The following is a 25,156-nucleotide window of genomic DNA, read 5'->3' as shown; positions in this document are numbered from 1 at the left end:
ATGGAGAGGTGTTTGTCCACTGATATATCAAGTTGAGGAGCAGTATCGGGGGGGGGGGGGTGTTGTGGTGTTAGCGTCCATCAAAGCATCTGTTCCGTCGTAGGCAACCAGCTGTGGGGGTTGCGGGGGGAGGGGTGGGGGTTGGGGGGGACCCTGCACGGTCTCTGCTCGGACGCTGGCCGTGGAAGGAGCCGTAGGTTGAAAACGGTGCTTCAGGGCCTCTGCTCCGGTAGAAACAGCTAGGTGACTCCTTGGTTCCGCGTCCTCAGCTACGCTGCGTCTCCCGGTTGATCGCCGTGGTACGTCGGTGCAAGCGTCCTCGTCGACGGCTGCGGTGGAATCAACGTGGGTGTTTCGGTTGATCATCGGGGTTGATTCGCCTAGTTGAGTTGGCGGGGAGCCATCGGTGTTGTCGACATAGCTAGCGCTGGTAGCAACGTTAGCTCCAGTGATCCGGAAGTCCTTTGTTGCAGTTTGGCTTTGTTGTTCTCCGTTGCTGATGGCAACGTTAGCCTCAGCTGCTAGCCTGTTAGCTTCAGCCGTAATCCGAGCGGATTGCCTTGTGGTTACTGGGCCAGGGTTTGTGGCAACGTCTCCGGAAAGTAGTAGTATTATGCAGAAACAAGTCTTGCGATTAAATCTACCATTCAGGGGTTTGTTTCTTCGCTTCGGGTTGGCTGTGAGGATCGAGTGGATCGCTGTAGTGCCGTAGCCAGGATGTTTCTTCTCGGATCCAGTGACTAGGTAGAAGTCACTGTGTGATTCCACCTTTTCTTTCTCGTACAATTCCTTATCCTTCTGGTGTACAGTCCATGCGGAGTTGAGGTAGGAATCCATAATCCACAGGATGAGAATAAGGAAAAAGACGGGGGGACGCAGTTGGGTTCTCCTCAGTAAGACTAGTCTTTTTGTTTGGTTTTTCCTGGAGAGCTCGCGGGAGCTCGCGAGAGAGCGTTTTTCTATGCGACTGGTCATCTCGGCTGCCGGAAGCAAAAGGTGATGTGTGTGTGTGTGTGTGTGTGTGTGTGTGTGTGTGTGTGTGTGTGTGTGTGTGTGTGTGTGTGTGTGTGTGTGTGTGTGTGTGTGTGTGTGTGTGTGTGTGTGTGTGTGTGTGTGTGTGTGTCTGTCAATGTATGGGTGTGTGTTTGTGCGTGTTTGGTTGCCTGTTATTCTCTCTCGATTCCTCTCTCTCTCTCTCTCTCTCTCTCTCTCTCTCTCTCTCTCTCTTTCATTCAATTTCAGCTCAGTTCAACAGGCTCTATACTCAGCAGCCATATTGGAAAGAAACTGGGCCTCTTCCTTACTTCACAGGTGTTAACAACAATACTAATGAAGGCTCTGTTCCATTTAGTGTAGCACAGTGGTTCTCAAACCTTTTAATTTGAAGGACCTCAATAACTCTGAGAGTGTACAAATGGAACCCCCTCAAGGAACCATGGGGGTCCTTGGACCACACTTTGAGACCCACTGGTGTAGCAGAGTGTTTCCAGTGAGTCAACACACCCTGACTCTGTTTGACCAGAATGGAACAGAGCCTTCATTAGTATCATTGTAACAACCAAAATGGAACAGAGCCTTCATTAGTATCAATGTAACAACCAGAATGGAACAGAGCCTTCATTAGTATCATTGTAACAACCAAAATGGAACAGAGCCTTCATTAGTATCATTGTAACAACCAGAATGGAACAGAGCCTTCATTAGTATCATTGTAACAACTAGAATGGAACAGAGCCTTCATTAGTATCATTGTAACAACCAAAATGGAACAGAGCCATCATTAGTATCATTGTAACAACCAGAATGGAACAGAACCTTCATTAGTATCACTGGTAAGGAAGTAAGGAAGAGGCCTACTTTCTTCACAATATATCTGCTGTGCATAGAGCCTATTCACTGCAATGTCATTCAATTCAAAGGGCTTTTTATTGGCTGTGGGAAAAAAATACATTTGCCAAAAAACTATGAAAATGTGTCTGCTCCGTTTTGCACGTACAGTAGCCAGTGGTGTAAAGTACATTTACTCAAGTACTGTACTTATGTACAATTTTGAGGTATGTTTTACTTTATTGGAGTATTTCCAGTTTTCAGTACTTTAACTCCTACTCCACTACATCTTAGAGGCAAATATTGTAGCCTACTTTTTACTCCACTACAATTATTTAAAAACTTTAGTTACTAGTTACTTTGCAGATATACATTATTATATTATAAAACATAAATTAACCACTGTAGCCCTGTTTTATACCTAGGCTATTTGAAAATAGCAGATCTACAAGCTCACATCGCGACGCATTGTCAGCTTGTAGATCAGCTTTTTTCAAACATTTTAGTAGTTTTACTTTTGGTACTTTAAGTTTATTGTGATGCCAATACTTTTTGTACTTTTACTCAAGTACATTTTGAACACTGGACATTTACTTGTAACTGAGTATTTTTACATGATGGTAATAATACTTTTACTTAAAGGGCAAAACCACTTTGGTAGAGGTTTGGGTTGTGTAGTTACCTTGCCATGATGTAACTCCAAAGGTGGACAAGAAATCAAGTTAATAGAACAACAAATATGCATGCTCCTCATTGACTTACATTGTACGGTAAAACAGCTCTCAAAATCACTCTTTTAGCACGTAAACTAAAACAAACAAATCTGTTTCAGACAATATAGAACATCACCCAACTTTAGTTACTAGTTACTTTGCAGATATACATTATTATATTATAAAACATAAATTAACCACTGTAGCCCTGTTTTATACCTAGGCTATTTGAAAATAGCAGATCTACAAGCTCACATCGCGACGCATTGTCAGCTTGTAGATCAGCTTTTTTCAAACATTTTAGTAGTTTTACTTTTGGTACTTTAAGTTTATTGTGATGCCAATACTTTTTGTACTTTTACTCAAGTACATTTTGAACACTGGACATTTACTTGTAACTGAGTATTTTTACATGATGGTAATAATACTTTTACTTAAAGGGCAAAACCACTTTGGTAGAGGTTTGGGTTGTGTAGGTACCTTGCCATGATGTAACTCCAAAGGTGGACAAGAAATCAAGTTAATAGAACAAAAAATATGCATGCTCCTCATTGACTTACATTGTACGGTAAAACAGCTCTCAAAATCACTCTTTTAGCACGTAAACTAAAACAAACAAATCTGTTTCAGACAATATAGAACATCACCCAACCCAGTACTGTTTATTTTTTAATAAAAATGTCAACTTCCCGCTGATTTTACTATTTGAAGATCCGGATCCGCGGATCCAGTCCGGTTTCCTACTTAATAAATATCGCAAAATCAACAGGAAGTTAACATTTTTATAAAATAAAATAAAAACAGTACTGGGTTTGGTGATGTTCTATATTGTCTGAATCAGCTTTGTTTGTGTTCGTTTACGTGATAAAAGAGTTATTTTGAGATCTGTTTTACCCTACAATGTAGGTCAATGAGGAGCAGGTTTTGAATTATCAATTTCTAATCAATGGAGCAATTATTTTTTATTTCTTGTCTAGGCTACCTTTGGAGTTCATGGCAAGGTGACGACACAACCCAAACCTCTACCAAAGTGGTCTTGGCCTTTAAGTAAAAACATTTAGTACTTTTTCCACCACTGTCAGTAGCTCTATGTTCTGACATCAACATGGTGCAGAGAGTGGCAGGAATACGAGTATGATTGACAACTTCATGTCAGTTCCATTGGAGCTTTTCCTGTCACAACGGCTCATACATCTTGATCACACATCTTTCTGCTGTGTTTTGCACATTGTTGTTGTACTTCCCCCAGCAGATATGGGAGTTATTAGTTATTTTATTATTAGTCATCATGTCTGTTTATTAGTCTTATTTTTTGGGCGGTGAAACCGCCCCTATAAGTGAGGTTTGGAAATTTGTACAATTATCCTGCGCTGTGAAACCGGCCCTATAAGTGAGGTTTGGAAATTTGTACAATTTTCCTGCGCTGTGATTGGCCAATCACAGTCTATTCAGGACTGTGATTGGCCGCCAGTGTCACATGACACATGTGCATAGCCCTATATAAGAAACCATAACTTGAAAAAAAACATATATTGTTTTTTTTCAAGTTATGGTTTCGTCCATCATAAAGAGTGTTTCAATGAATGTATTTATTTTTTGTACATGATTGGTTGACTCCATTCAGTATTGTGATTAGCTAGCAAGACACCGCCCACTTCACACAGGGTGTGATTTTTTTAATCATTAAGCCTTTATACTTCTTCGCTCGACTGTGTCGCGCACCGGAAATAGCAGAACTACAAGCTCAATGTCTCTGTCTCTCTGTGTTTGTCTGTCTCTATGTCATCATGCACGCTTTTGTCTCTTCCCGTCTTGATTACTCCAACGGACTCTATACCACCCTGAGCCGTTCGTCAATATCCCAACTTCAACTAATACTGAATACGGCAAAATGTGTCCGTCTAATGCGTCTATTGACTGGAACAATAACATTTCTACCGCGATCCGCCATTTTAGAGTGATTGCCCGTGAAAAGATATGGAGCTATGAGTGTTTTTCTCAAGATTTGGGCGGACGGACGTCATGTGTTTTGGTATGAAGTTGCGCCCTCTTGTGGAATTTTCAACAAAAAAAAAAGATTGTGAAAACGTAGATCTACGTTTATGGCACTCACGGCTCTATTCTGTGGCAGTTTTCCCAGCCGCAACGCTACCCTTAACCTGTTAAATCCGGATAATGGAGCTGCGCCGCCCCAATAGGTTATTCTAGCACCTGCTCTACCCGTCACCATTATGCAGACGCCGTTATTTGCGCATGGAGGTGTGCCCGTGGGCGTGTTGTTGCTATATCCCCCACATTGACATTCTCAACCCACACATGGGTACGGCTTGGGGAGGGGGGATAGTGGATTCTAAAAGCACCCGCTGGTTTATAAAATCACCCGTCAAGTGCACACAGACACTACAATGGCTTTGTGCGTTGGACCATGAGCCGTGTTGCCAGCCTTGGCGAGAAATAAGCAACCGCAGTCCGCAGGTCTATGAAAACAAAAAGAAGCAACTATAAGGCCACATGAGCACTTCAAACTACTAACTAGAGCTTTCATATCCCCTAAATATTTCAGCCCGGCTCGACTAATAATTGACAAATTAGACCCAGCCCAGCCCGTCAGTCATTTTTTTAAAGAAGCCTTATTTCTCATTAAATCTTGGTAATTCGTTAAGAACAGGAGTCATTCTACCCTATTCCAACAGTCTATATTTTATTTAAAAAACAGCTTGGAGCAAATAGGGCTGTATAAATATATACACTGCCCCATAACCATTTTAAAAATGATTATGGTTATTCTATGAAATATATTTCATAGAATAACCGTAATCATTTTTGCAATGGAGAAATCACATCCAATGTTACCTTCTACTGGCCGCTGCCTGTGCTATCATTTGAAGAAATAATCCAACATTTACTTTGAGGTGAAAAAGACATGAAGAAAAGCTCTGAAGATCCATTATTTATGTCATGTTATGGTTTAAACTTTAAAGGGGGCTCTCTGCTGCTGCGTCATGACAAGACAGTGATTGATTTGACCTACTTTTGCGTTGCGCTGCCCTGTTGATTAATTATTTGGCATCAGCTGTGTAAGAATATATAACTATTTTAAATTGCTTTCATATACTCTTGGGGATCTGACTAATATGACAAGCTTATTGTGAACACAATACGCTACAAATTAATTAATATATGAATTTATTTGGATGTAAAAAAAACGTAGACCCGGCCCAGCCGGTGCCGACGGGTCGGGTCCCGTTGGGTTTGGGCTAAAATCTTAAGCACTTACATTTTTTATAAGATGATCGGATCATCTATAGTGTGATTTTCATTTTGGCTGCTGTCTCGTTAAACCCATGTTGCGGGTGAATATTATAATATATATTATATATATTATATTATTATTATATTCCCCACGTAAACGCTACGTTCATGACCCCCCAAAATAACCATATTTGAACTGGGGACCCCCCCATTTTGTTTGACTCGGTTCCACAGATAAATATTGTGAAAATAGCAGATCTACAAGCTCGCCAGGCGTTGGGTGCTCCATTGTGGTCTCGACCCACAGGTTGAGAACCACTGCATTAAAAGCTCCAAGCAAGTTACATGTCTAGTATGTTGTTGACCACGTAATGTAATGTTTTTGGTTTGTTAGGCTACTCCGTGGCGCGCGCGCGCCTCATGCTGTCCAAAATAACAGATCTATAAGCTGTTGACAGACATGATGCAGCGCCGTTGATAGCTTGTATGTCTGTTATTTTGGGTAGGTAGGCGACGCACATATAGCCTGGTAAACACCCCCTCCCTCCGGAAATCTCATGCATTGCATTGCATTTGGTTTCAGGAAGGAGGGTCTGGGATTGCTCACAGAGTAAAGCTGCCCGAACCGCTGCGCATACGAACCAATCAGCGGCTGCTAGGGGCGGGATCATCCAATCACCTGCCTAGTAACTTGAAAAAATGAAACTCCGTCTGTCATCGATTCTGCGCCCGAAGTCTCAGATGCAAGTACGCTGTGAAACAAAATGTGTGTCGCAAGCTTCTTCCATTTGACGGAGTGAGGTTAACGCACATACGCATCGCAGCAATATGTCTGGGTTTGAGAGGCTTTGATTGATGTAAACTTAAAGTTTAGCTCTGTTCGGGATTACTGAACAAAGGTGGATGATGAAAGATAACGGGGACAATATGGATGTAAGTTAACTTTAACTGCGTCACTTCAGAGGGAACTATGGAGCAACTTCAGAGATGTTTACACACCCCTGGAATCCATTAGAATGGTGGAAATAGAACGATAACAGCCAACGTGAGTTACATAGGCTATAGACCTTTCCTAAAACTGTCCAATTTATTATACCCATGTGCTACTGTTTGTCTGTGTACCACATAGGAGCGTTGTCGCAACATGATGTAATTATTTATTTGGGAGCAGCCGGTGTGTACCAATAGTATACATATTTTAAATGGCTTTCATATACTATTCCGGATCTGACTAATATGACAAGCTTATTGTGAACACAATAGGCTACAAATTAATATAAAAAATTATTTGGATAAAATAAAAATAAAGAAGGAAAACAAGCCCAGTGTGGCTTATAATAATCAGACCAGGCAACAGTGCAGACAGGTAGATAGGCTAGAGCATATATTGGATCGGGATGACGGCTAGCGCAGTCTTCTCTTAAAGGCAATGGCTTCTGGCACGGTGATTGGTTTTATCATTGTAACGCCCAAACCACACCTATGCATAATGTAACGGGTAGCTCAGGTGTTTGGCGGGTGAGGGGGGTGCCATAGAATACCGAATTTTGCGGGGAAACGCCTCTTGCCTAGTCCGAAATCCGTAATTAGTGGTTTGTTCAAATGAAACCTGGAATAGTGCCCTCAATGTGTTAAAGGTAGGGTAAGTGATTTGCAATTATTCAAATAATTGCAAAATTGGTCTATATTGTGATAGTATTCATTGCTATAGAGTGTTTGTTCAGTACAAGGAGTCTCCTTGTCTCTCCAGCTCTTTATAAAACAGAAAATGCATTTCCGTTTGAGTTTCATTTTCATTTCCAATTTTATCCAATTAGGATAGAGAACTCAATCAGGATATAGATTAAACAAGTGAAATTGGAAGTGATGACACTAAGAATTGAGCAGACAAAATTGGAACTGGAACACTATAAAAATGTAGCTTAAAAATGTGTACTTTCTCCTGATTGGCTGAGATTTTGACACCTACCGGAAAATGTATTTTCTGTTTATTAAAGAGCTGGAGAGACAGGGAGACATCTGTTACTGAAAAAACACTCTATAGCAATGATTACAATCAGAATATAGTGCTTTAACATTTAACAAAAAACTTTTTGTTTTAACCAAAAAATATCACTTACCCTACCTTTAACTACTTATAAAGAAAAAATCACACCCTGTGTGAAGTGGGCGGTGTCTTGCTAGCTAATCACAAAAGATAAATACATTTATTGAAACACTCTTTATGATGGACGAAACCATAACTCGAAAAAAACAAACATTTGGTTTTTTTCGAGTTATGGTTGCTTATATAGGGCTATGCACATGTGTCATGTGACACTGGCCAATCACAGTCCTGAATAGATTGTGATTGGCCAATCACAGCGCAGGATAATTCTACTAATTTCCTGGGCCCAGATCACAGCGCAGGAAAATGTACATTTTTCCAAATCTCACTTATAGGGGCGGTTTCACCGCCCAAAAAAGGAGGAAAAAGCACTACATGGGCTGGCCCCACTTTATATTACTGACCTACTGCCCCCTAAGGGCAATGTGAGATCCCTCAGGTCCTCTGACAAAGGCCTTCTGAAGATACCCGCGACGAAGCTCAAAACAAAGGGTGACGGGGCCTTTGCAGTGGTTGCTCCCACACTGTGGAACGCCCTATGACCTTTGGCCTTAAAACATGCTGAGGTCAGTTGACGGTTTTAAGAGCATGCTAAAAACACATTTGTTTGGTAAGCATTTTGTGCCAGGAAGTTTTTACCTGACTCACATAGGTCAATGCTTTGTTTTAATCCTTGTTGTATTGCATTATTACTCTATTATTATACCCGGTTTGTAACATTGTTTCGAAAGGTGCTTTATAAATACAATTTGCTTACTTCTGTCTATCTGTCTGTCTGTCTGTCTGTCTGTCTGTCTGTCTGTCTCCCAGGACTGTGGAGAAACAGGGTGGTGGATGGGTGAGATCGGGGGCAGACAGGGTGTTTTCCCTGATAACTTTGTCAAGATGTTAGTTCCTGATGTGGAGAAAGAGGTGTACATGCACACGCACGCACGTGCGTGCACACACACACACACACATACGCCATTCCTGTAACTCTATTGTTGACCTTTGAAGAATGAACACATGCTTACTGTGTGTGTGTGTGTGTGTGTGTGTGTGTGTGTGTGTGTGTGTGTGTGTGTGTGTGTGTGTGTGTGTGTGTGTGTGTGTGTGTGTGTGTGTGTGTGTGTGTGTGTGTGTGTGTCTTTCAGAGACCAAAGACACCACCTCTTCCCACTGCCCCTTCAGCAAAACTCACCACAGGTAACCTCTTCTCAGGTTCTAGTTATTCTTATTAGGACCCGAGCACTGCACAGTAGTGGGGAGCCCTATTGAAACTGCAATGATTATTAGGGCCCAAGCACTGCACAGTAGTGCAAAGCCCTATTGAAACTGCAATGATTATTATTAGGGCCAGAGCACTGCACAGTAGTGCGAAGCCCTATTGAAACCGCAATGATTATTATTATTGTGGGCTCGCTGCAGCAGCAGCGAGCTGTTGTCACTATTTATTTCTCTCCCAAAAGTATGGCACCTAACTACTCCTACATACTTTCACTTAGAAACTCCATTCAAACTGTAAAAAAATCCAGCTTACTGTGTACATGTGTGCTTGTACTTTTCTTTTTAAATAATTTGTAGTTTTTGAAATAATTAACTTTAAGCACCCAATGCATTTCCAATGGGTTTTGCTAGTGGGGAGAGAGAAGGACAGAGGAGAAATGCCCCGTGTTTTCACTGTGTCACTGTGGCCACATTCTTTAGACTACAAATATTTATTTTACATCACCAAGTTCGCACAGGTCTGCTCTCTGATTTAATCCAAAGATTTAAGCTGTGTGATGTATATATTTCGAGTTAAGACCATTAATATCAACCCATGTCTCTTCACACTCTAGCAATCATTACACCTGGTGAAAGCTAGCCTGTCAGTCATTGGCTGCTCAGTGGTGCTGCAAAGTAACTAAGTACATTTACTCAAGTACTACAAGTGCTTACAATGCACAATACAATTTTGAGGTACTTTTACTTTACTTTCCATTTTTTAACTACAGCTTTAGTTACGATTATTAATACAAAACCTACAGTAACCACACACAGCCGATCTACAATGTGACACATTATGAGCTTGTAGATCTGCTATTTTCTGAACATTGAGTACTCTTTTACATTTACCGATGAGCAGGTGCCTTGCATGGTTTCCTCCGCCATCGGTGTATGAATATGTGTGTAAATGGGTGAAATTTAAATGGCAATAATTTTGTAAATTTCAAGCTCCAATTTAACACTAATGGTGTGTATTGGTCAACATAACCTCACACAACTCCCCACAACCAAATTCATTCTCCTAATGACAATTAGGCGAATGATAACAGGTGCTCCCAACCACCGGAAGCACGTCTACACCCACACACAACACAAAGACAGAGATGCCAGGTCAAACTGAATTAGTACTTTTTATAACTACAGTTTTTTGGCTTTAAAGCAAGCCCACATTGTTTCGTTATAGGAACAATATTTTCTAGTTCCCCTAAATTAATCGCGTTTTTGAAGGGCAATGTGTACTCCAAAAGTTACGCAACTTTGCACACACATTACCAGTGGCGAAATATTACGTATTTTAATTGTCTCAAAAAGGGGCGTGGCATAATGGCTCAATAGCGCCCCCTACAAAGTTTGTGCTTCAAGCCCCACAATACGGTTTCACCTACATGCATGCAAATTGTTACATACTTGTATCATGTCCTGACTTACGAAAGTCTCTTGGAGCCATGACCTAAACCAAACACGAAGTCGGCCATTTCTTATTGATAGTGGCGTTTTTGTGCATTTCACGCCATTTTCACGGGTTGTACTTTAACGAACTCCTCCTAGGCGGATTGTCGGATCCGCCTCAAATTCGCTCAGCGTACACAGAAGACCTTAACTCAAAAGCTTGAGTTTTCGTAAAACGGCGTGACCGTGGCAAAGCGTCAAACTTCAATGTGAAACAGGAAGTGAAAATAGCCGATCTACAATTCCTATTGGAACTTGAAACCATTTGAGTAATTGTTTCTATATACATTTTTTGTAAACATTTTTTTTGATTTTCCTTTTTTATGTTTCGATTAATTTTACAAGCTGTAATTGCTTAAGCTATGTAGCCTTACAGGCTTGTATCTTGGACAGAACGTCGAGGGCCCGTTCATCGCTGCTTGCAGCTTTAATTAGGGCCCGAGCACTCGCAGTAGTGCAAAGCCCTATTGAAACTGCAATGATTATTATTCTCCCAAATGAATCGCGTTTTTGAGGGGCAATACGTACTCCAAATGTTACGCAACTTTGCGCACACATTACCAGTGGCGAAAATTTACGTATTTAAATTGTCTAAAAAAGGGGCATGGCCTAATGGCTCAATAGCGCCCCCTACAAAACTTCGTGCTTCAAGCCCGACAATACGGTTTCACCTACATGTATACAAATCGGTACACACCTGTATAATGTCCCAACTTACGAAAAAGTCTCTTGGAGCAATGACCAAAACCAAACAGGAAGTCGGCCATTTTTAATTGATAGTGGCGTTTTTGTGTATTTCACGCCATTTTCACGGGTTGTACTTTAACGAACTCCTCCTAGGCGGATTGTCGGATCCGCCTCAAATTCGCTCAGAGTACACAAAAGACGTTAACGATAAAAAGCTATCAAAAGCTAGAGTTTTCGTAAAACGACGTGACCGTGGCAAAGCGTCAAACTTCAACGCCAAACAGGAAGTGACAATAGCCGATCTGCAATTCCTATTGGCTGGGTTTTAAACAGCCATAACTTCGGTTCGCAGCGTGCTACCGAGTCCAAATTTGGTATGTGGACTAAGACCACCAATAGGGACGAGCTGTAATTTCTGAAGCTCCGCCCCCTCTGTCTTCCTATTGGCCGGCCTTTAAACAGCCATAACTTCGGTTCGCAGCATGCTACCGAGTACAAATTTGGTATGTGGACTAAGACCACCAATAGGGACGAGCTGTAATTTCTGGAGCTCCGCCCCCTCTGTCTTCCTATTGGCCAGCCTTTAAACAGCCATAACTTCGGTTCGCAGCATTCTACCGAGTCCAAATTTGGTATAACTTTGGTTCGCAGCCTGCTACTGAGTACAAATTTGGTATGTGGACTAAGACCACCAATAGGGACGAGCTGTAATTTCTGAAGCTCCACCCCCTCTGTCTTCCTATTGGCCGGCCTTTAAACATCCATAACTTCGGTTCGCAGCGTGCTACCGAGTACAAATTTGGTATGTGGACTAAGACCACCAATAGGGACGAGCTGTAATTTCTGAAGCGCCGCCCCCTCTGTCTTCCAATAGATGGGTTTCCGAGCGACGTCATCACAGAGCAGAGTGCGCAATCTGCGCATGCGGGTGGTAGAACGACCCGGAAGTGCCATTCACTCTCTTGTTATTTTCGGGATTTAGATAGGCATAATGCTGCTATTATAGGCATAATAGGCATAATGCTGCTATTATATACAAACAGATCCAGCTTCCGACAAATCATTTTTATTGAGTAAAGAAGATATTACAAACTGCATCATTTAATCTACTTTCATTAAACCCGGTGAAGACCATTCATTTTATGAATGTACAATGGCCAGAGCTGCTGCGGGTAATAGCGCCCTCTACAGGCTCATCCCTCCACTGCGCGCGCATCATCCTCTCATGTTTACAAACAAGAAACCCATCTATTGGCCAGCCTTTAAACAGCCATAACTATGTAGCCTTAAAGGCTTGTATCTTGGACAGAACGTCGAGGGCCCGTTCATCGCTGCTTGCAGCTTTAATTATTATTATTATTATTCTTTGCACAAATGAATCACGTTTTTGAGGGGCAATACGTAATATACGTTAAATATTAAATAATACGTTTAAACAGCCATAACTTCGGTCCGCAGCATGCTAACGAGTCCAAATTTGCCATCTGGAGCTATAACTCCAGATGGCAGCATGCTACAGAGACCAAAATGTATGGGTGGACTTTTTTTTTCAGAACTTTTTTTCCCAACTTTTTATTATTCAAACTTTTGGTCTGTTTTTTTCATATTTTCCTTTTTTAGGTTTCGGTTCATTCGCTTAAGCTATGTAGCCTTAAAGGCTTGTATCTTGGACAGAACGTTGAGGGCCCGTTCATCGCTGCTTGCAGCTTTAATTGTGTTTATGTTCCTTGTAACCTGTTGAATCTATTTGGAAATTAATTAAGAGAAGGAAAACAGAAGTGTGTGTGTGTGTGTGTGTGTGTGTGTGTGTGTGTGTGTGTGTGTGTGTGTGTGTGTGTGTGTGTGTGTGTGTGTGTGTGTGTGTGTGTGTGTGTGTGTGTGTGTGTGTGTGTGTGTGTGTGTGTCCAAAGAGATGGCAGAGAAAATATGGATCAACTCATAGTCATAGAGCATGGAGAAATGTGTTCACATTTTTATCCTTTTTTGGTATGAATGTAATGATCTCTTGTTTAAGTAAGTAATTTATTAAGTAAGTACTCAGCGTTGTTGGTAACCTTAACCCCATGTTAAGGACACAGGGCCGTATTGTAAACAGTTGGGTTCCAATTCCAGGCTACTGTACTGCATACCTTTGCATGATATCACTGTCAGAACCAGGAAGTGAGCTTAGTTAGTTGGCAGCAAGCAAGTAGCATGTTATGCTCCTACATGTAATGTGTAAGAGTTGTTCAGTAAAGGATTATATAAACTATTATAACTATAAGAGTAGTTCACTAAAGGATTATATATCTGAGTGGACTTCATTACAACTTGAATGTAATGAAGGTTTCTAGGTTTCAGGGTTTGTGAGCAGGAAACAACAGTCGGTAGGAACTGTTGGTTACTTGTGACCAGTGGTGGAAAAAGTACTCAAATGTTTTACTTAAGTAAAAGTGTCAATACTGCAGTGTAGAAATACTCTGTTAGAAGTAAAAAGTCTGGTTATCAAAATGTACTTGAGTAAAAGTACAAAAGTATTGGCATCAAAATATACTTAAAGTACCAAAAGTAAAAGTACTCATTGTGCATAATGTCTCATTTTACAAGTTCAAAATGTATGAAAATCTATTGAAAATAGCAGATCTACAAGCTCACAATGAGTCACATCGCAACGCATTGTGAGCTTGTAGATCGGCTATTCAAATGCCCAAAATATATATACAGTATATAGGGCTGAAGGTGTTAATGTATGTTTTGTGATATTAATTTAAATCTGCAAAGTAAGTAACTAAAGCTGTCAAGTAATTGTAGTGGATTAAAAGTACAATATTTGCCTCTGAGATGTTGTGGAGTAGAAGAAAAAGTAATGGAAATTATAAATACTCTGCGGTAAAGTAAAAATACTTAAGTACAGTACTTGAGTAAATGTACTTAGTTACTTTACACCACTGCTTGTGACCAAATGCAAATAAAGTAATCTCCATTCTCATGAAGAAGATTGCAGCTCACAAATCACAAACTATTTACAGATAAATGTGATGAATGTTAGGTGTGGTAATTTGGTTATTTCTCTTCTATACAGGACACATGGCAGAGGCCAAAGGTCAAGGTAGGTCACAACACAATTTTTTCTTCTTTTTTCCTGATAGATGAACCATCAGATACTGATATGAGGAGGAGGGAGATATGTGGTTCACACGACAAGCAATAATACATAAACATATCATTCACAGACAGACAAGCCAGACCTTTGCTTAAATTTACATGACTAAATCTTTACTGCTTTCACCACTGATATTAAAGAAGAAAAAAACAAACCGTGAAAAGATATATTTGTACAATAATGTGTTTTTTCCACAAGACATCATCTAGGTTGAATGAGTGAGACTTTAGTGTTGAGTATTAATACTTTTTGTAGAGTAGTGTCTGATGGTAACAAAACTACATACTACTTACTACTAAACTACTAAAACAGTGTTACTTCCTCTTGGGTGATCAGGACATTCAGGACAAGGGGTGGGGCTTCACGTGAACACGCTGTTTTTGGTCAGTGGATTAATCTATTAAGACCGGAAATTAATCTTTTGTTTCTTTGGCTATTCAAAAATAGCAAATATACAAGCTCACTGTGCGGCACCAAGTGACGCGCTACACTATGAACTTGTAGATCTGCAATTTTTTGGACATTTGTAACTCAAATCTTTGCTTCTGAGGATTCTACAAAATGTCTTCTTAATCTTAACATTTTTTTGGGGGGAAAAAACGCATGTTTCTATAATATCGGTGGTTCTCAAACTTTTTCCAAAATTATGTGTATTTGGCCTCTGACCCCCATCTGAAAATATTTGGTTCCAGGGACCACCCAGAAGCAAAGATATGAGTTACAAATGTATATATATATGTATATATTCAAAGATTTGCACGTATTTTCAAGATCTTAAAAAAAAAATAGCAGATCTACAAGTTCATAGCGCGGCACTCGGTAGATCTGCTATTTTTTATGACACAGATGCTTTCCCTTCCTGGTCTTAATGGGTTAAGATGCTGCTTGGCAATTAGACAAATAAACACAATGACTGTAAATTGTTGTATGAAAAATATGCTTTGGGTTAAAGTGTGTGTGTGTGTGTGTGTGTGTGTGTGTGTGTGTGTGTGTGTGTGTGTGTGTGTGTGTGTGTGTGTGTGTGTGTGTGTGTGTGTGTGTGTGTGTGTGTGTGTGTGTGTGTGTGTGTGTCACACACAGCCAATAATTAATGTAAATTAATTGGAGGTCATGTCATATAGCAGGCTTGTCGAACTCATTTTGGGATCTGGGCCGCATTGGTCAAAAAGTGACTTGAGGTGGGCAGACTGGGCACGCAGACACGGAGACACGCATGCACGCTCATGCATATTCAGTTATACATCATTGTTTTTCAGTCTGTTGTCTCAGTCACTGCTACTACAGCATATCACTTTAAAAAAAATTATGAAGATTATATATAAATTAATTATGAATTAATTAATTGCACGTCCCACTGGAAGGAGACCCCGGGGCAGACCAAGGACCAGATGGGGGGATTACATCTCCACACTGGCCTGGGAACGCCTCGGGATCTGTTGCCCCCGCGACCCGGCTCCGGATAAGCGTTTGAAGAATCGATGGATGGATTATAAAAAAATGATAAATATTTTCAGTAAATAGCTACAGTACACAACATTATTTTTTTGAGGCCTACTATCAGCAATGCAACTCAGACAATGAACTCAGTTCAGTCGTTTTTATTGAACAATAACGAAAATTCAGAAAATGTCAATGAATCAAAATAATGACACTCAATGCTTTTTTTTAGAATAGAAAAAAATAACCCTAACAGTAAAAGCTCAGGTCAAAACAACATCATCTTTTTTTTTTTTTACAAAAAAATGATGTACCTGACATCTCTTTGCTTTAACTGACCTGTCAACATCAGGGACCAGGTTCTGAGCAGTAGTAACTTTCATAATGTAATAATTACTATAAAATCTCCATGTCTCTTCAGCTCTTTATAAACAAAAAATGCAAATTTATTTTTTCTATTCTTTTGTCTTTGTTTTAGCCAAAATATATCACTTGCACTACATTTTAAGTGACCTTTTTACTTTTGGAAAATAATATTGAAGAAACTGTTAACTGGTTAATGTGTGTACTGTCACTTTAAAAGCGCAATTTATACTTCATCGTACAACAGTGTCACGCACCAAACATGGCCGATCTCCAAGCTCACACCGCGTCTGTTCGCACCACGTTGTGAGCTTGTAGATCTGCCATTTTCGGCAACGATAGACTGAGAAGACAGCGCACATTGAATATGTCACACTAGGCGACACTAGTCATTCATTCGTTTTTGCGTTTTTAAGAGTTTCCTAAACAGATTATTATCATTTGGATTATTAAAATTGTCAACGGAGACAGAGGACGAGTGAAACTTTTGAGCGTTTCACTCGTAACGGCCGTTATTCCACCGCACATGTAAACACAACGACGCAACCACCCGTACAAATGGAACCAAATGGACCCTTACGGTCCCCTTAAAGAAGCGATGTTACGATGTATCCAATAGTGAGCCAATAAAATTCCTCGTCCTTGTTTCCCTGGGCAGCGCTGGTTAGCAGGGGATCAATACACTTTTAGACTGTTTGTGCCAGCGTGGGTGATTAGATGTATTTCTTGATCTCCTCTTGTCTTGATTGTTTAGACATGACTTGGCCATTGTTCTCACAAAACAAGTTTGGCCACTATTAGACCTTCACAGTCAGAGGCAAGGGGGGTTGGAGGGATAACTGCCTGCCGGCTCCGCCGTTTTTTTTTGTCTTTTTTTTCTCTCTCTCGTTTTTTTTCCATTAGAGCTAGTATGAAAAGGTGTTTTTTCAAATCACTTCGCGGGCCGCCATGGACTTTTCCGCGCGCCGCAAAATGCCCGCGGGCCGGCACTTTGACACCCTGTCATATAGTATCAAATCCCTTTGAAAGTTTCGGCAGAAAATGTGTAAAATATATCCACTTTTCCAAAACATTCCCTGTGACAGGATGTCATTCATAGTAGCAGGTTAAAACAGTTAAAAACAGTTAAAAACAGTAAAAAAACAAACAGCATACAAGGCCGTAATACCACAGAAGATGTTCATTGTTGTTTCTTATTTATCAGTCTTATGCTGTGTTCACACCGACGTTTTTCTGAACAATGAATTGGCTTCTATTTTCAATGTTATCTCTATGCAAAATGGGCGTTTTAAAAATTTTCATGAGCGTTTAAACGCCTAAATGGAAAAGCGTGCTTTTTTTCTCCCCAGACCCGAGTTTTGAAGCTTTTGCTTTTGAAGCCTTTCAAACTGTAGGCGTTTAAAGGTCAATTCTAGCCATCAGAGCACAGCATGATCTGAGTAGGCGGGGACTAGCTCATTCAGCCAAAAAGAATGTCAGCCCTCTGCCCACACTGCCTGCTCGCAGGCGCAGCAGACAGGGAGATGCGGTTTCCGAAAGAAAAATCATTTTTTTTAAATAAAGGCTGTATTTGTAATATTAATGGTGATTTGGCAAGAACATGGCATATATATGGTCGGAAATAAAATGATATGTGACCAACAAGTCGTGAAAGCAGTTAAAACTGGTTATGTTCCGTGAGGAAGGCCCCTCTTCTCCACCAGCTCCCCCCGGGGAGTAGAGAGCCCGCTGGGGGCGGACAGCTGTGGACACCACAACCCGGTTTTCCGCTCGGTTTTCACCGGGCGGAGCGGGGTAAATGAAAACCGGAGGCCGAATTGGACTACACACACCCACACAAAACGAATATTAAAGTTACTACATACTGTCATGAATTAATAATAACCTTTATCACTGAGACACAGACAAATCACAACAGATCACTCTGACCTGCTCTCGGCGATCTATCCCCGCCGCTGCACGGCGTGTGTGTGTGTGTGTGTGTGTGTGTGTGTTTGTTTGTGAGACGTGTGTGTGTGTCAGTGGTGGAAAAAGTAGGCTACTAAATGTTTTTACTTAAGTAAAAGTATCAATACTGCAATATAGAAACACTCAAGTAAACGTACAGTAATAAAAATGTACTTGAGTAAAAGTACGAAAGTATTGGCATTTGGCATCACAATGTACTTAAAGTACCAAAAGTAAAAGTACTAATTATGCGGTCGTCTGATCCGCTGATGATCCATGTTGTCGCAATGACATGAGTCTTAAAAACCCCTTTTATTTTTTATTTATAGCCTGGCTACCATATGTTGCCCACGAAAAGTAGTAGTTTTGTGATGGAATCATTTCAATTGGTTTGTTGCGTTCAGATATCGAATCACTTCATCTCATTGCAAAAGTTGAAAGATAGATGGATAGATCACATAGATTAATTTAGAATATAGGCCTATGCATATGATAGATAGATAGACAGATAGATAGTTTATTATAATAAAACAAAACAAAACAAATATATATATATATATCGATTATATATCAGATATATATAGGCCTATTATTATAAGTGTTGTTGCTGTTGTTGTTGTTGTTGTGCACATTAAACATTGTGAGCTTGTAGATCTGCTATTCTCAAATTCCCGAAATGTATATAGGGTTGATGAAGTGGTTTTGTATCAAAATCCACATAGTAACTATAACTAAAGTTGTCAAATAATTGTAGTGGAGTATAAGTACAATATTTGCCTCTGGGATGTAGTGGAGTAGAAGTAAAAGTATTATAAATTGGAAATGCTCCAGTAAAGTAAAAATACCGCAAGTACTTATAGGCTACAGTACTTGAGTATATGTACTTAGTTACTTTAGCTCTGTCACTGTCCCCCTAACCATTGAACGCCGACCCTGGATTAAACACACGCCTACAAAAACAAAATATTAAAGTTTGTAATCTATCAGATGTGCATCTATAGACAGACAACAAACTAAACAATATAATGGAGAACAGAAGTTTAAACACAGCTCCAGTCACTCGCTCGGTGGATAGCGATGCGGGGCCGTTTCCCCACTGGTGCCTGCCTTTTAGATCTGCTATTTTCAAGCCGGTGCAGGCAGCAGGTTCCCTGGTGCTTTTTCCACACAGCATTCGCGAATTTATATTAATGTTTTTAATTAGCAGTTGTGCATGTTAAAGTATTGAAGATTGTTAAACTTGGGCAATTATATACTTTCATTAATTAATTAATAACCTTTATCACACACCGAGTGTGTGTGATGACTCTAGGTCTAGGAGCTCTGAATTGGCATGTACACTACATGAGAGAGAGAGAGAGAGAGAGAGACGCATACACACTCACATACACACGTGTGTGTCTCTCTATTTTTCTTAAATAATCAGTGTATATATAATAATGTCGCTCAACTAATAGCGAAGCATCAAACCATGAAATAAACTATCTGTCTGTCTACGGGCTCCGGCCTCGGAGGGAGCGGGACTACCGCAGTCACCTCTGCCCCGAGACAGCAGCCGCTGAGCGGCGAGACGAGAGGCGAAAAAACAGGAAATAGTGCAACATGATTTTTTCTTTTAACTTGTTAATTTGTGTATATACAAAATAGATTCCCTGCCGAATCTCCTAATTACACCAACATTATTCTTGTGAAGTAGGTAGTTTGTGCTTTTTTATTAAGATTTATTAAGTTTGCTTTGGTCATTTCTAGCATAGGGAAACACAGAGTGGTGCTCCCCGTGACAGAGTGTCCTATGACGGGCTCATGGAGAGCAGCGTGGGGGGTAGCGACCAGACGGCCCGTTCAGTTATTTAGCAGCTTGTTTATAAACATTATGTAGAGTTTTTATCCATAAATAGGTTATGTAGTAACTAAATATAGACTTATTTCTCATCTACAGCTGCTATTTTTCATTTTTGACTTCATAATGCGCATCTGCTCAAACAGCCCGTTTTTGTCTCGCCTCGAAAAAGCACACTTTGAGGAGACTTGAGTGACAGCTCCTTGGACACGCCCAGTTGGATCAAAAAAACGCCAAGTCAAATGGATTTCTGCGTTTTTTTCACAAAGGCGTCCTTTGGTGTGAACACAGCATTATAGCCTGGGGGAGGAAAGTGTTCTTCAGTCTGCTTTTGCCAGCTTTAAATGTCCTTACACACCGGGGCGATTTTTTCGTGCGAATAATACGCTTTTTTTTAAAACCTTATAAAGTCAATGCAAGTGTACCGATATCTAAAGCTCAACCTAACTTCAGATCTTCCCTTCGGTCCAGGGACGTACACACGTAGATAGATTTGATGCAAATCACTCGACAACAACAACACGAATACCAGTACTGTCTTTTGGTAATTTATTAACTATAATAACACACACACATTCTCACATAAACACACATGGTTACCTAACTAAACTCTCACTTGTACAGTATTGCTACCTTCAGCCAGCCCTAGAGAATCTACGCACTAGTTCTCCTTAAAATGGGTGCTAACGGTAACACGGGTAGTAGATGTGTTGTAGCAGCAGTAGTAGTAGTTGTAGGTTATTTAACTGGAAAAACACAAAACCACACGAAAGAAAATACCATTAATAATATGAAAACATGCATTAATAACTAACAACATATATGTGTACAATAAAAGAGTTTTTCACACAGAATGATCACTTTTCATGCACAATTGCCTTACCAGCTCTCAATCTACGTGCAAACGCTCTCTCACGCTGCGATGGAATGAACCTTGCTGGTCAAAACAACTCTTATGCGCACGCGCAAGAACACATGTGGAACTGTCGTACCAAAACACACATAAGTTTCAATTAAATAAGGACGTTTCTCTTATACTAAACTTAATGGAATAATTCCCATAAAAAAGTATCCCTGAGTTTACACATTCCCCCAGGGTCCAAAACCCCAAAGAAAATATGTAAAGGCAGTAAACACGACAAACAAAGTAATTACAACAACAATCATGACGTCATAGCAGCGGAGAAGAAAAAGACCCCTTCTCTCCTCTAGAGGTCACTCGCTACCAGCTTAACCCGCGCATGCCGGTGAATGTTTGTAAACAATAGAATATATAATATGGTCGGAAAGACCCTATAAACTACACACCTCCCACTTGGGCTATGGATTGTGTCAATCTAATAGGCCATACAAATGGGAGCATACAAAGATAAAAATACAAAGTTAGGTTCAAATGAACTTGGTCGATTGTCACGTAATCCGTTCATTAATGAACCGTCTGGAAGGGAACAATGTTCGCTGAGTCCAACGCATCCGTTCATTATGAACTGTACGGGAAACAGCATCCGAGCACGATGAACATAAAAATAAGGTAATCCGAGTCAAAAGCTCTCCAGCTCTCTTTGAAAGGACTATTACTAAATTATAACTGCTCCTCCACTGGGATCAAAACCACCAACCTCCGCACATCCCTGCGGAGGAAGGTAGTGGGACAAGGCACACCGTCCTTCTTCACCTGAGACCAGCATATGGGAAGGCTGTGACATGTTTGCACCTCCACGTCCCGGACAACTCCCTTGGAGTCAGGGAATGTGTTCACGATGCGGCCCAGCCGGAACCGACCTCGCAGTGCATTTTGGTCCGCCACCCACACCAAATCACCCACGGCGACATTCCGGGCCGGAGTATGCCACTTTTGGCGGATGAAGAGATGAGGACCCGCCAACTGGCTCCACCGCTTCCAGAACCTGTCCACTTCGATCTGGACCGCCCGAAGCCTACTGAAAGGGAAAGAAGGAAACTCGAAACCCAGGTTATCACCCCTGGGACCTGCCCGCCCCAGTAACAATGAGTTTGGTGTAATAACCTCCACCCCCTCGTCTTGGACCTGTGCTCTAGCCCCAATAGGCCTCTCGTTGGCCAGGTTAGCTGCTGATAGATAAGATAGCGTTTGGAACTCCAGAGTGGTCAGATTCCCTCCCTCATCAACGCTACCCAAAGCCCTCTTTAAAATGCAAACGACCGCCTCTGCTGCCCCATTTCGATGCGGTGAGTCCGCAGGACTAAACCCCCACACCCAATCAGTCCCAGCTACAGCCGCCTTGTTCTGGACACTGTCCTTGTCAATGCCCGCAAGAAAACTGTATAAGTCATCCAAAGCAGGTTGGGCCCCCACGAAATTAGTCCCCCTGTCTGACCAAAGTTTTGCAGGATGGCCCCTCAGAGCTGTGAACCGCTGGTAGGTCATCAGAAAGCCCTCTGTGGAGAGATCCTCCACCAGGTCTGCATGGATCGCCCCCGAAGCCATACAGCTGAAGACCACTCCCCAGACTTTCTTCTTTACCCGCCGCCTCACAGCATCTCTGACGGTGTATGGCCCGAACAGGTCCAGTGTGGTGAACTGGAAGGGAGCTGCTGGGCTTGTGCGCACAGCCGGGAGATCACCCATCACTTGAGAGCTCAATTTAGCTCTCACTTTTCGGCAGTGCACGCAACAGTCTATCACTCTCCGGGCAACCCTGGGGCCCTGCACCACCCAGGCTTTCTGTCTCATTCGGAGGAGGGTTCCAGCAACCCCCTCGTGGTTGGCACGATGAGCTTGCTCAGCGAGGAGGGTGCTGACCCGCACTCCGTACGGAATTAAAGGAACCCCCGGCCGCTCCAACTCCACGGACTGAACACGACCGTGGCACAGCAAGAGTCCTGTCTCTTCCTCCTTTCTCACAACGAGCCGCTCCAGTGTTGTTGTGGGAAAGGACACACCAGCTTGGGCAGCGAGGCATAAGTCCTGAAACACAGCTGTGCGCTCCTTAACTGTCAGCACTGCCTCCCACTGTGCTCGATTGCCGGTCCTGCCGAGCAACCAGGTGTGCACTGCTCTGCGGGCGTATCCCACGGCACCACAGAGCTTGGACAAAGACCTGCACCTATTCAGGTCCAATAGGTCCACCAGAGCTTCCCCCCAAAGTCTCTCCACGTTAACATTGACTGGCCCCACAGCAGGCTCAGCAGCAGCGCCTGGTGGCAGCCCCACAGAAGGCGCAGTAGCAGCGAACGATGGCAGCCCCACAGCTGGGGAGGTGCCGCCTGGTGCAGCTATTTTTAACGCCTGGGCTCTGGTTATAACAGCTGTGAATGCTTTCCTCTGCAACGCACTCACTTTCTCCCTGGCCTCGAAGGCCACCTCGGCTGCTGACTTCATGGGCCACTCTTCGACCGGCAGGGACAAGAACTTAGGGCCTCTCTGCCACCGGGAATCTCCGTCAAGCTCCTCCGGAGAGCACCCCCGCGTGACAAGATCCGCAACATTTTCCTCCCCTGGAATCCACCACCAGTCAGTTACGGGGCCAGCATTCTGAATCTCACCGACCCGGTTGGCGAAGAAGGTCTGGAACCCATAGCTCTCCCTCTGAATGGCCCCCAGCACTGTTTGGCTGTCCACAAAGTGGAACCACCTCTCCACCTCCACACGGCCCTGCTTCAGCACGTACTCCTTCAGCCGGGAAGCGAAAACAGCTCCGCAGATCTCCGCCCTGACCGCCTCGCCTCTCTGGTCCAGCGGAGCTAACTTGGCCTTGGACTCCACCAGCCGGGATTGTACTCCGCTTTCAGTCTCCCAGCGGAGATAAAGTACTGCCCCATAAGAGTCTATGCTCCCGTCAGAAAATGTTATTCCCCACGGTTTGCCCACCCAGCCGGGAGGAGTAATACTCCGAGGGAAAGTGACGGTGCTCAGCCTAGAGTACTCCTTAAAAAGTTCGATGGCCTTTCCGCGGAGATCGTCAGACAGCGGCAAATCCCAGGTGTCTTTGGTTAGAGTCCCAGCCTCTTGAAAGGCTCTCCTAACTAAAATAACTCCCTTTTGTTTCAGTGGAGTTGCCAGTCCAATGGGGTCATACAGCGCAGCTACCTGGCTCAGCAGCTCACGACGAGTGAGAGGATCCGGTGTCTTCATGTCGACGTCCTCCTCAGCGAGGTCTTCCTCTGAGCGTATCCCCTTCTTCCTCCTCGAAAAGTTGATGGCAACCATGATGAAGAGGCTGTCTTCCGCCACGTGATATCCAACTCCCAGGGCCTTGTTGTCTTCCTCCCGCAGCTGGTTAGGCAAAACAATAATCCCGGGACTGGCTGGCTCCGCTTTTCCCCTCCCACTCTGACCAGACCGCACCCACGGCTTGAGGTAGAAACCCCCGGTTGCGAGAATGGCGTCAACCCCCGTTAATATTTCACTTAGTCTCTGGGGGTTGTTGTGAGATATGAGAATATCATCCACATAAGCGTTCTCTACGATACTGCTCCGTTCGTCCACTTTGTCAGCAAACTGAGGCAGGTTGGCGGTCTCGCGCATGGCAACCTGAGCAATACAACCAGCCGGTTTGTCACCCATGTTCACCCGCACCACTGCATAGTCCTCCAGAACGTCAGCGGGAAAATCCCTCCATAGGAACCGGTGCAAGTGTACTTCCCGGTCCTCCAGCCATACGGAATTGTACATTTTTGACACATCTCCTATGGCAGCGTGCTCTCCCTCCCTGAAGCGGAGTAGCACTCCTCGAATCGGATTCAGCACGTCAGGGCCCTTCAGCAGTATGCTGTTCAGACTGACCCCTCTGAACTCCTGGCTACTGTCCCAGACTATTCTGACAGGCGTGGTGACAGAGTGTGGATTGGGTGCCATCAAATGGTTAACCCACCACACCGGTCCGTCCCAATTGTCCATCACAGCCTTTGACAGTTTCACTGCTGCCCCCCTTTTGACCATGTCGTGCACCTGACTCGCGTAGGCCTCCTTCCACTTAGGATCCCTCTCGAGGCGCTTTTCGGTCCTCAGAAACGCAGCCTCCACAGCTCTCCTATTGTTGGGCAGTGTAGCAGGGTCCTCTCTCCAGGGGTAGCTAGTGTCCCAGTGTGACTTGTCGCTATGAGCGTCACTCTCCTTGAATGTCAGCCCACTTCTGACGATTTCATGCTCTCTCTCGTCAGAA

The 25,156-nt window shown here is 42.7% G+C and overlaps 1 protein-coding gene across 1 annotated transcript in view; it reads left to right on the top strand.

The window, feature by feature from the left end:
* The window catches only part of LOC308095451 (butyrophilin subfamily 2 member A2-like), a gene marked incomplete at its 3' end in the record, with an annotated part of 64,327 nt that overhangs the window by 17,608 nt on the left and 21,563 nt on the right, over positions 1 to 25,156 (top strand). The window contains exons 3-5 of the mRNA XM_080442510.1: positions 8,710 to 8,811; positions 9,033 to 9,084; positions 14,345 to 14,371. Of these exons, the coding sequence (XP_080298636.1) occupies positions 8,734 to 8,811; positions 9,033 to 9,084; positions 14,345 to 14,371 (157 nt within the window). The 5' untranslated portion in view covers positions 8,710 to 8,733. The remainder of the gene's footprint in view (positions 1 to 8,709; positions 8,812 to 9,032; positions 9,085 to 14,344; positions 14,372 to 25,156) is intronic.

The sequence above is a fragment of the Gymnoscopelus braueri genome, assembly GCF_963280865.1.
Source record: "Gymnoscopelus braueri genome assembly, chromosome: 11".
Lineage (NCBI taxonomy): Eukaryota > Metazoa > Chordata > Actinopteri > Myctophiformes > Myctophidae > Gymnoscopelus > Gymnoscopelus braueri.
Note: the sequence above shows the minus strand (reverse complement) of the source record. Positions and strands in the feature narration are given on the sequence as shown.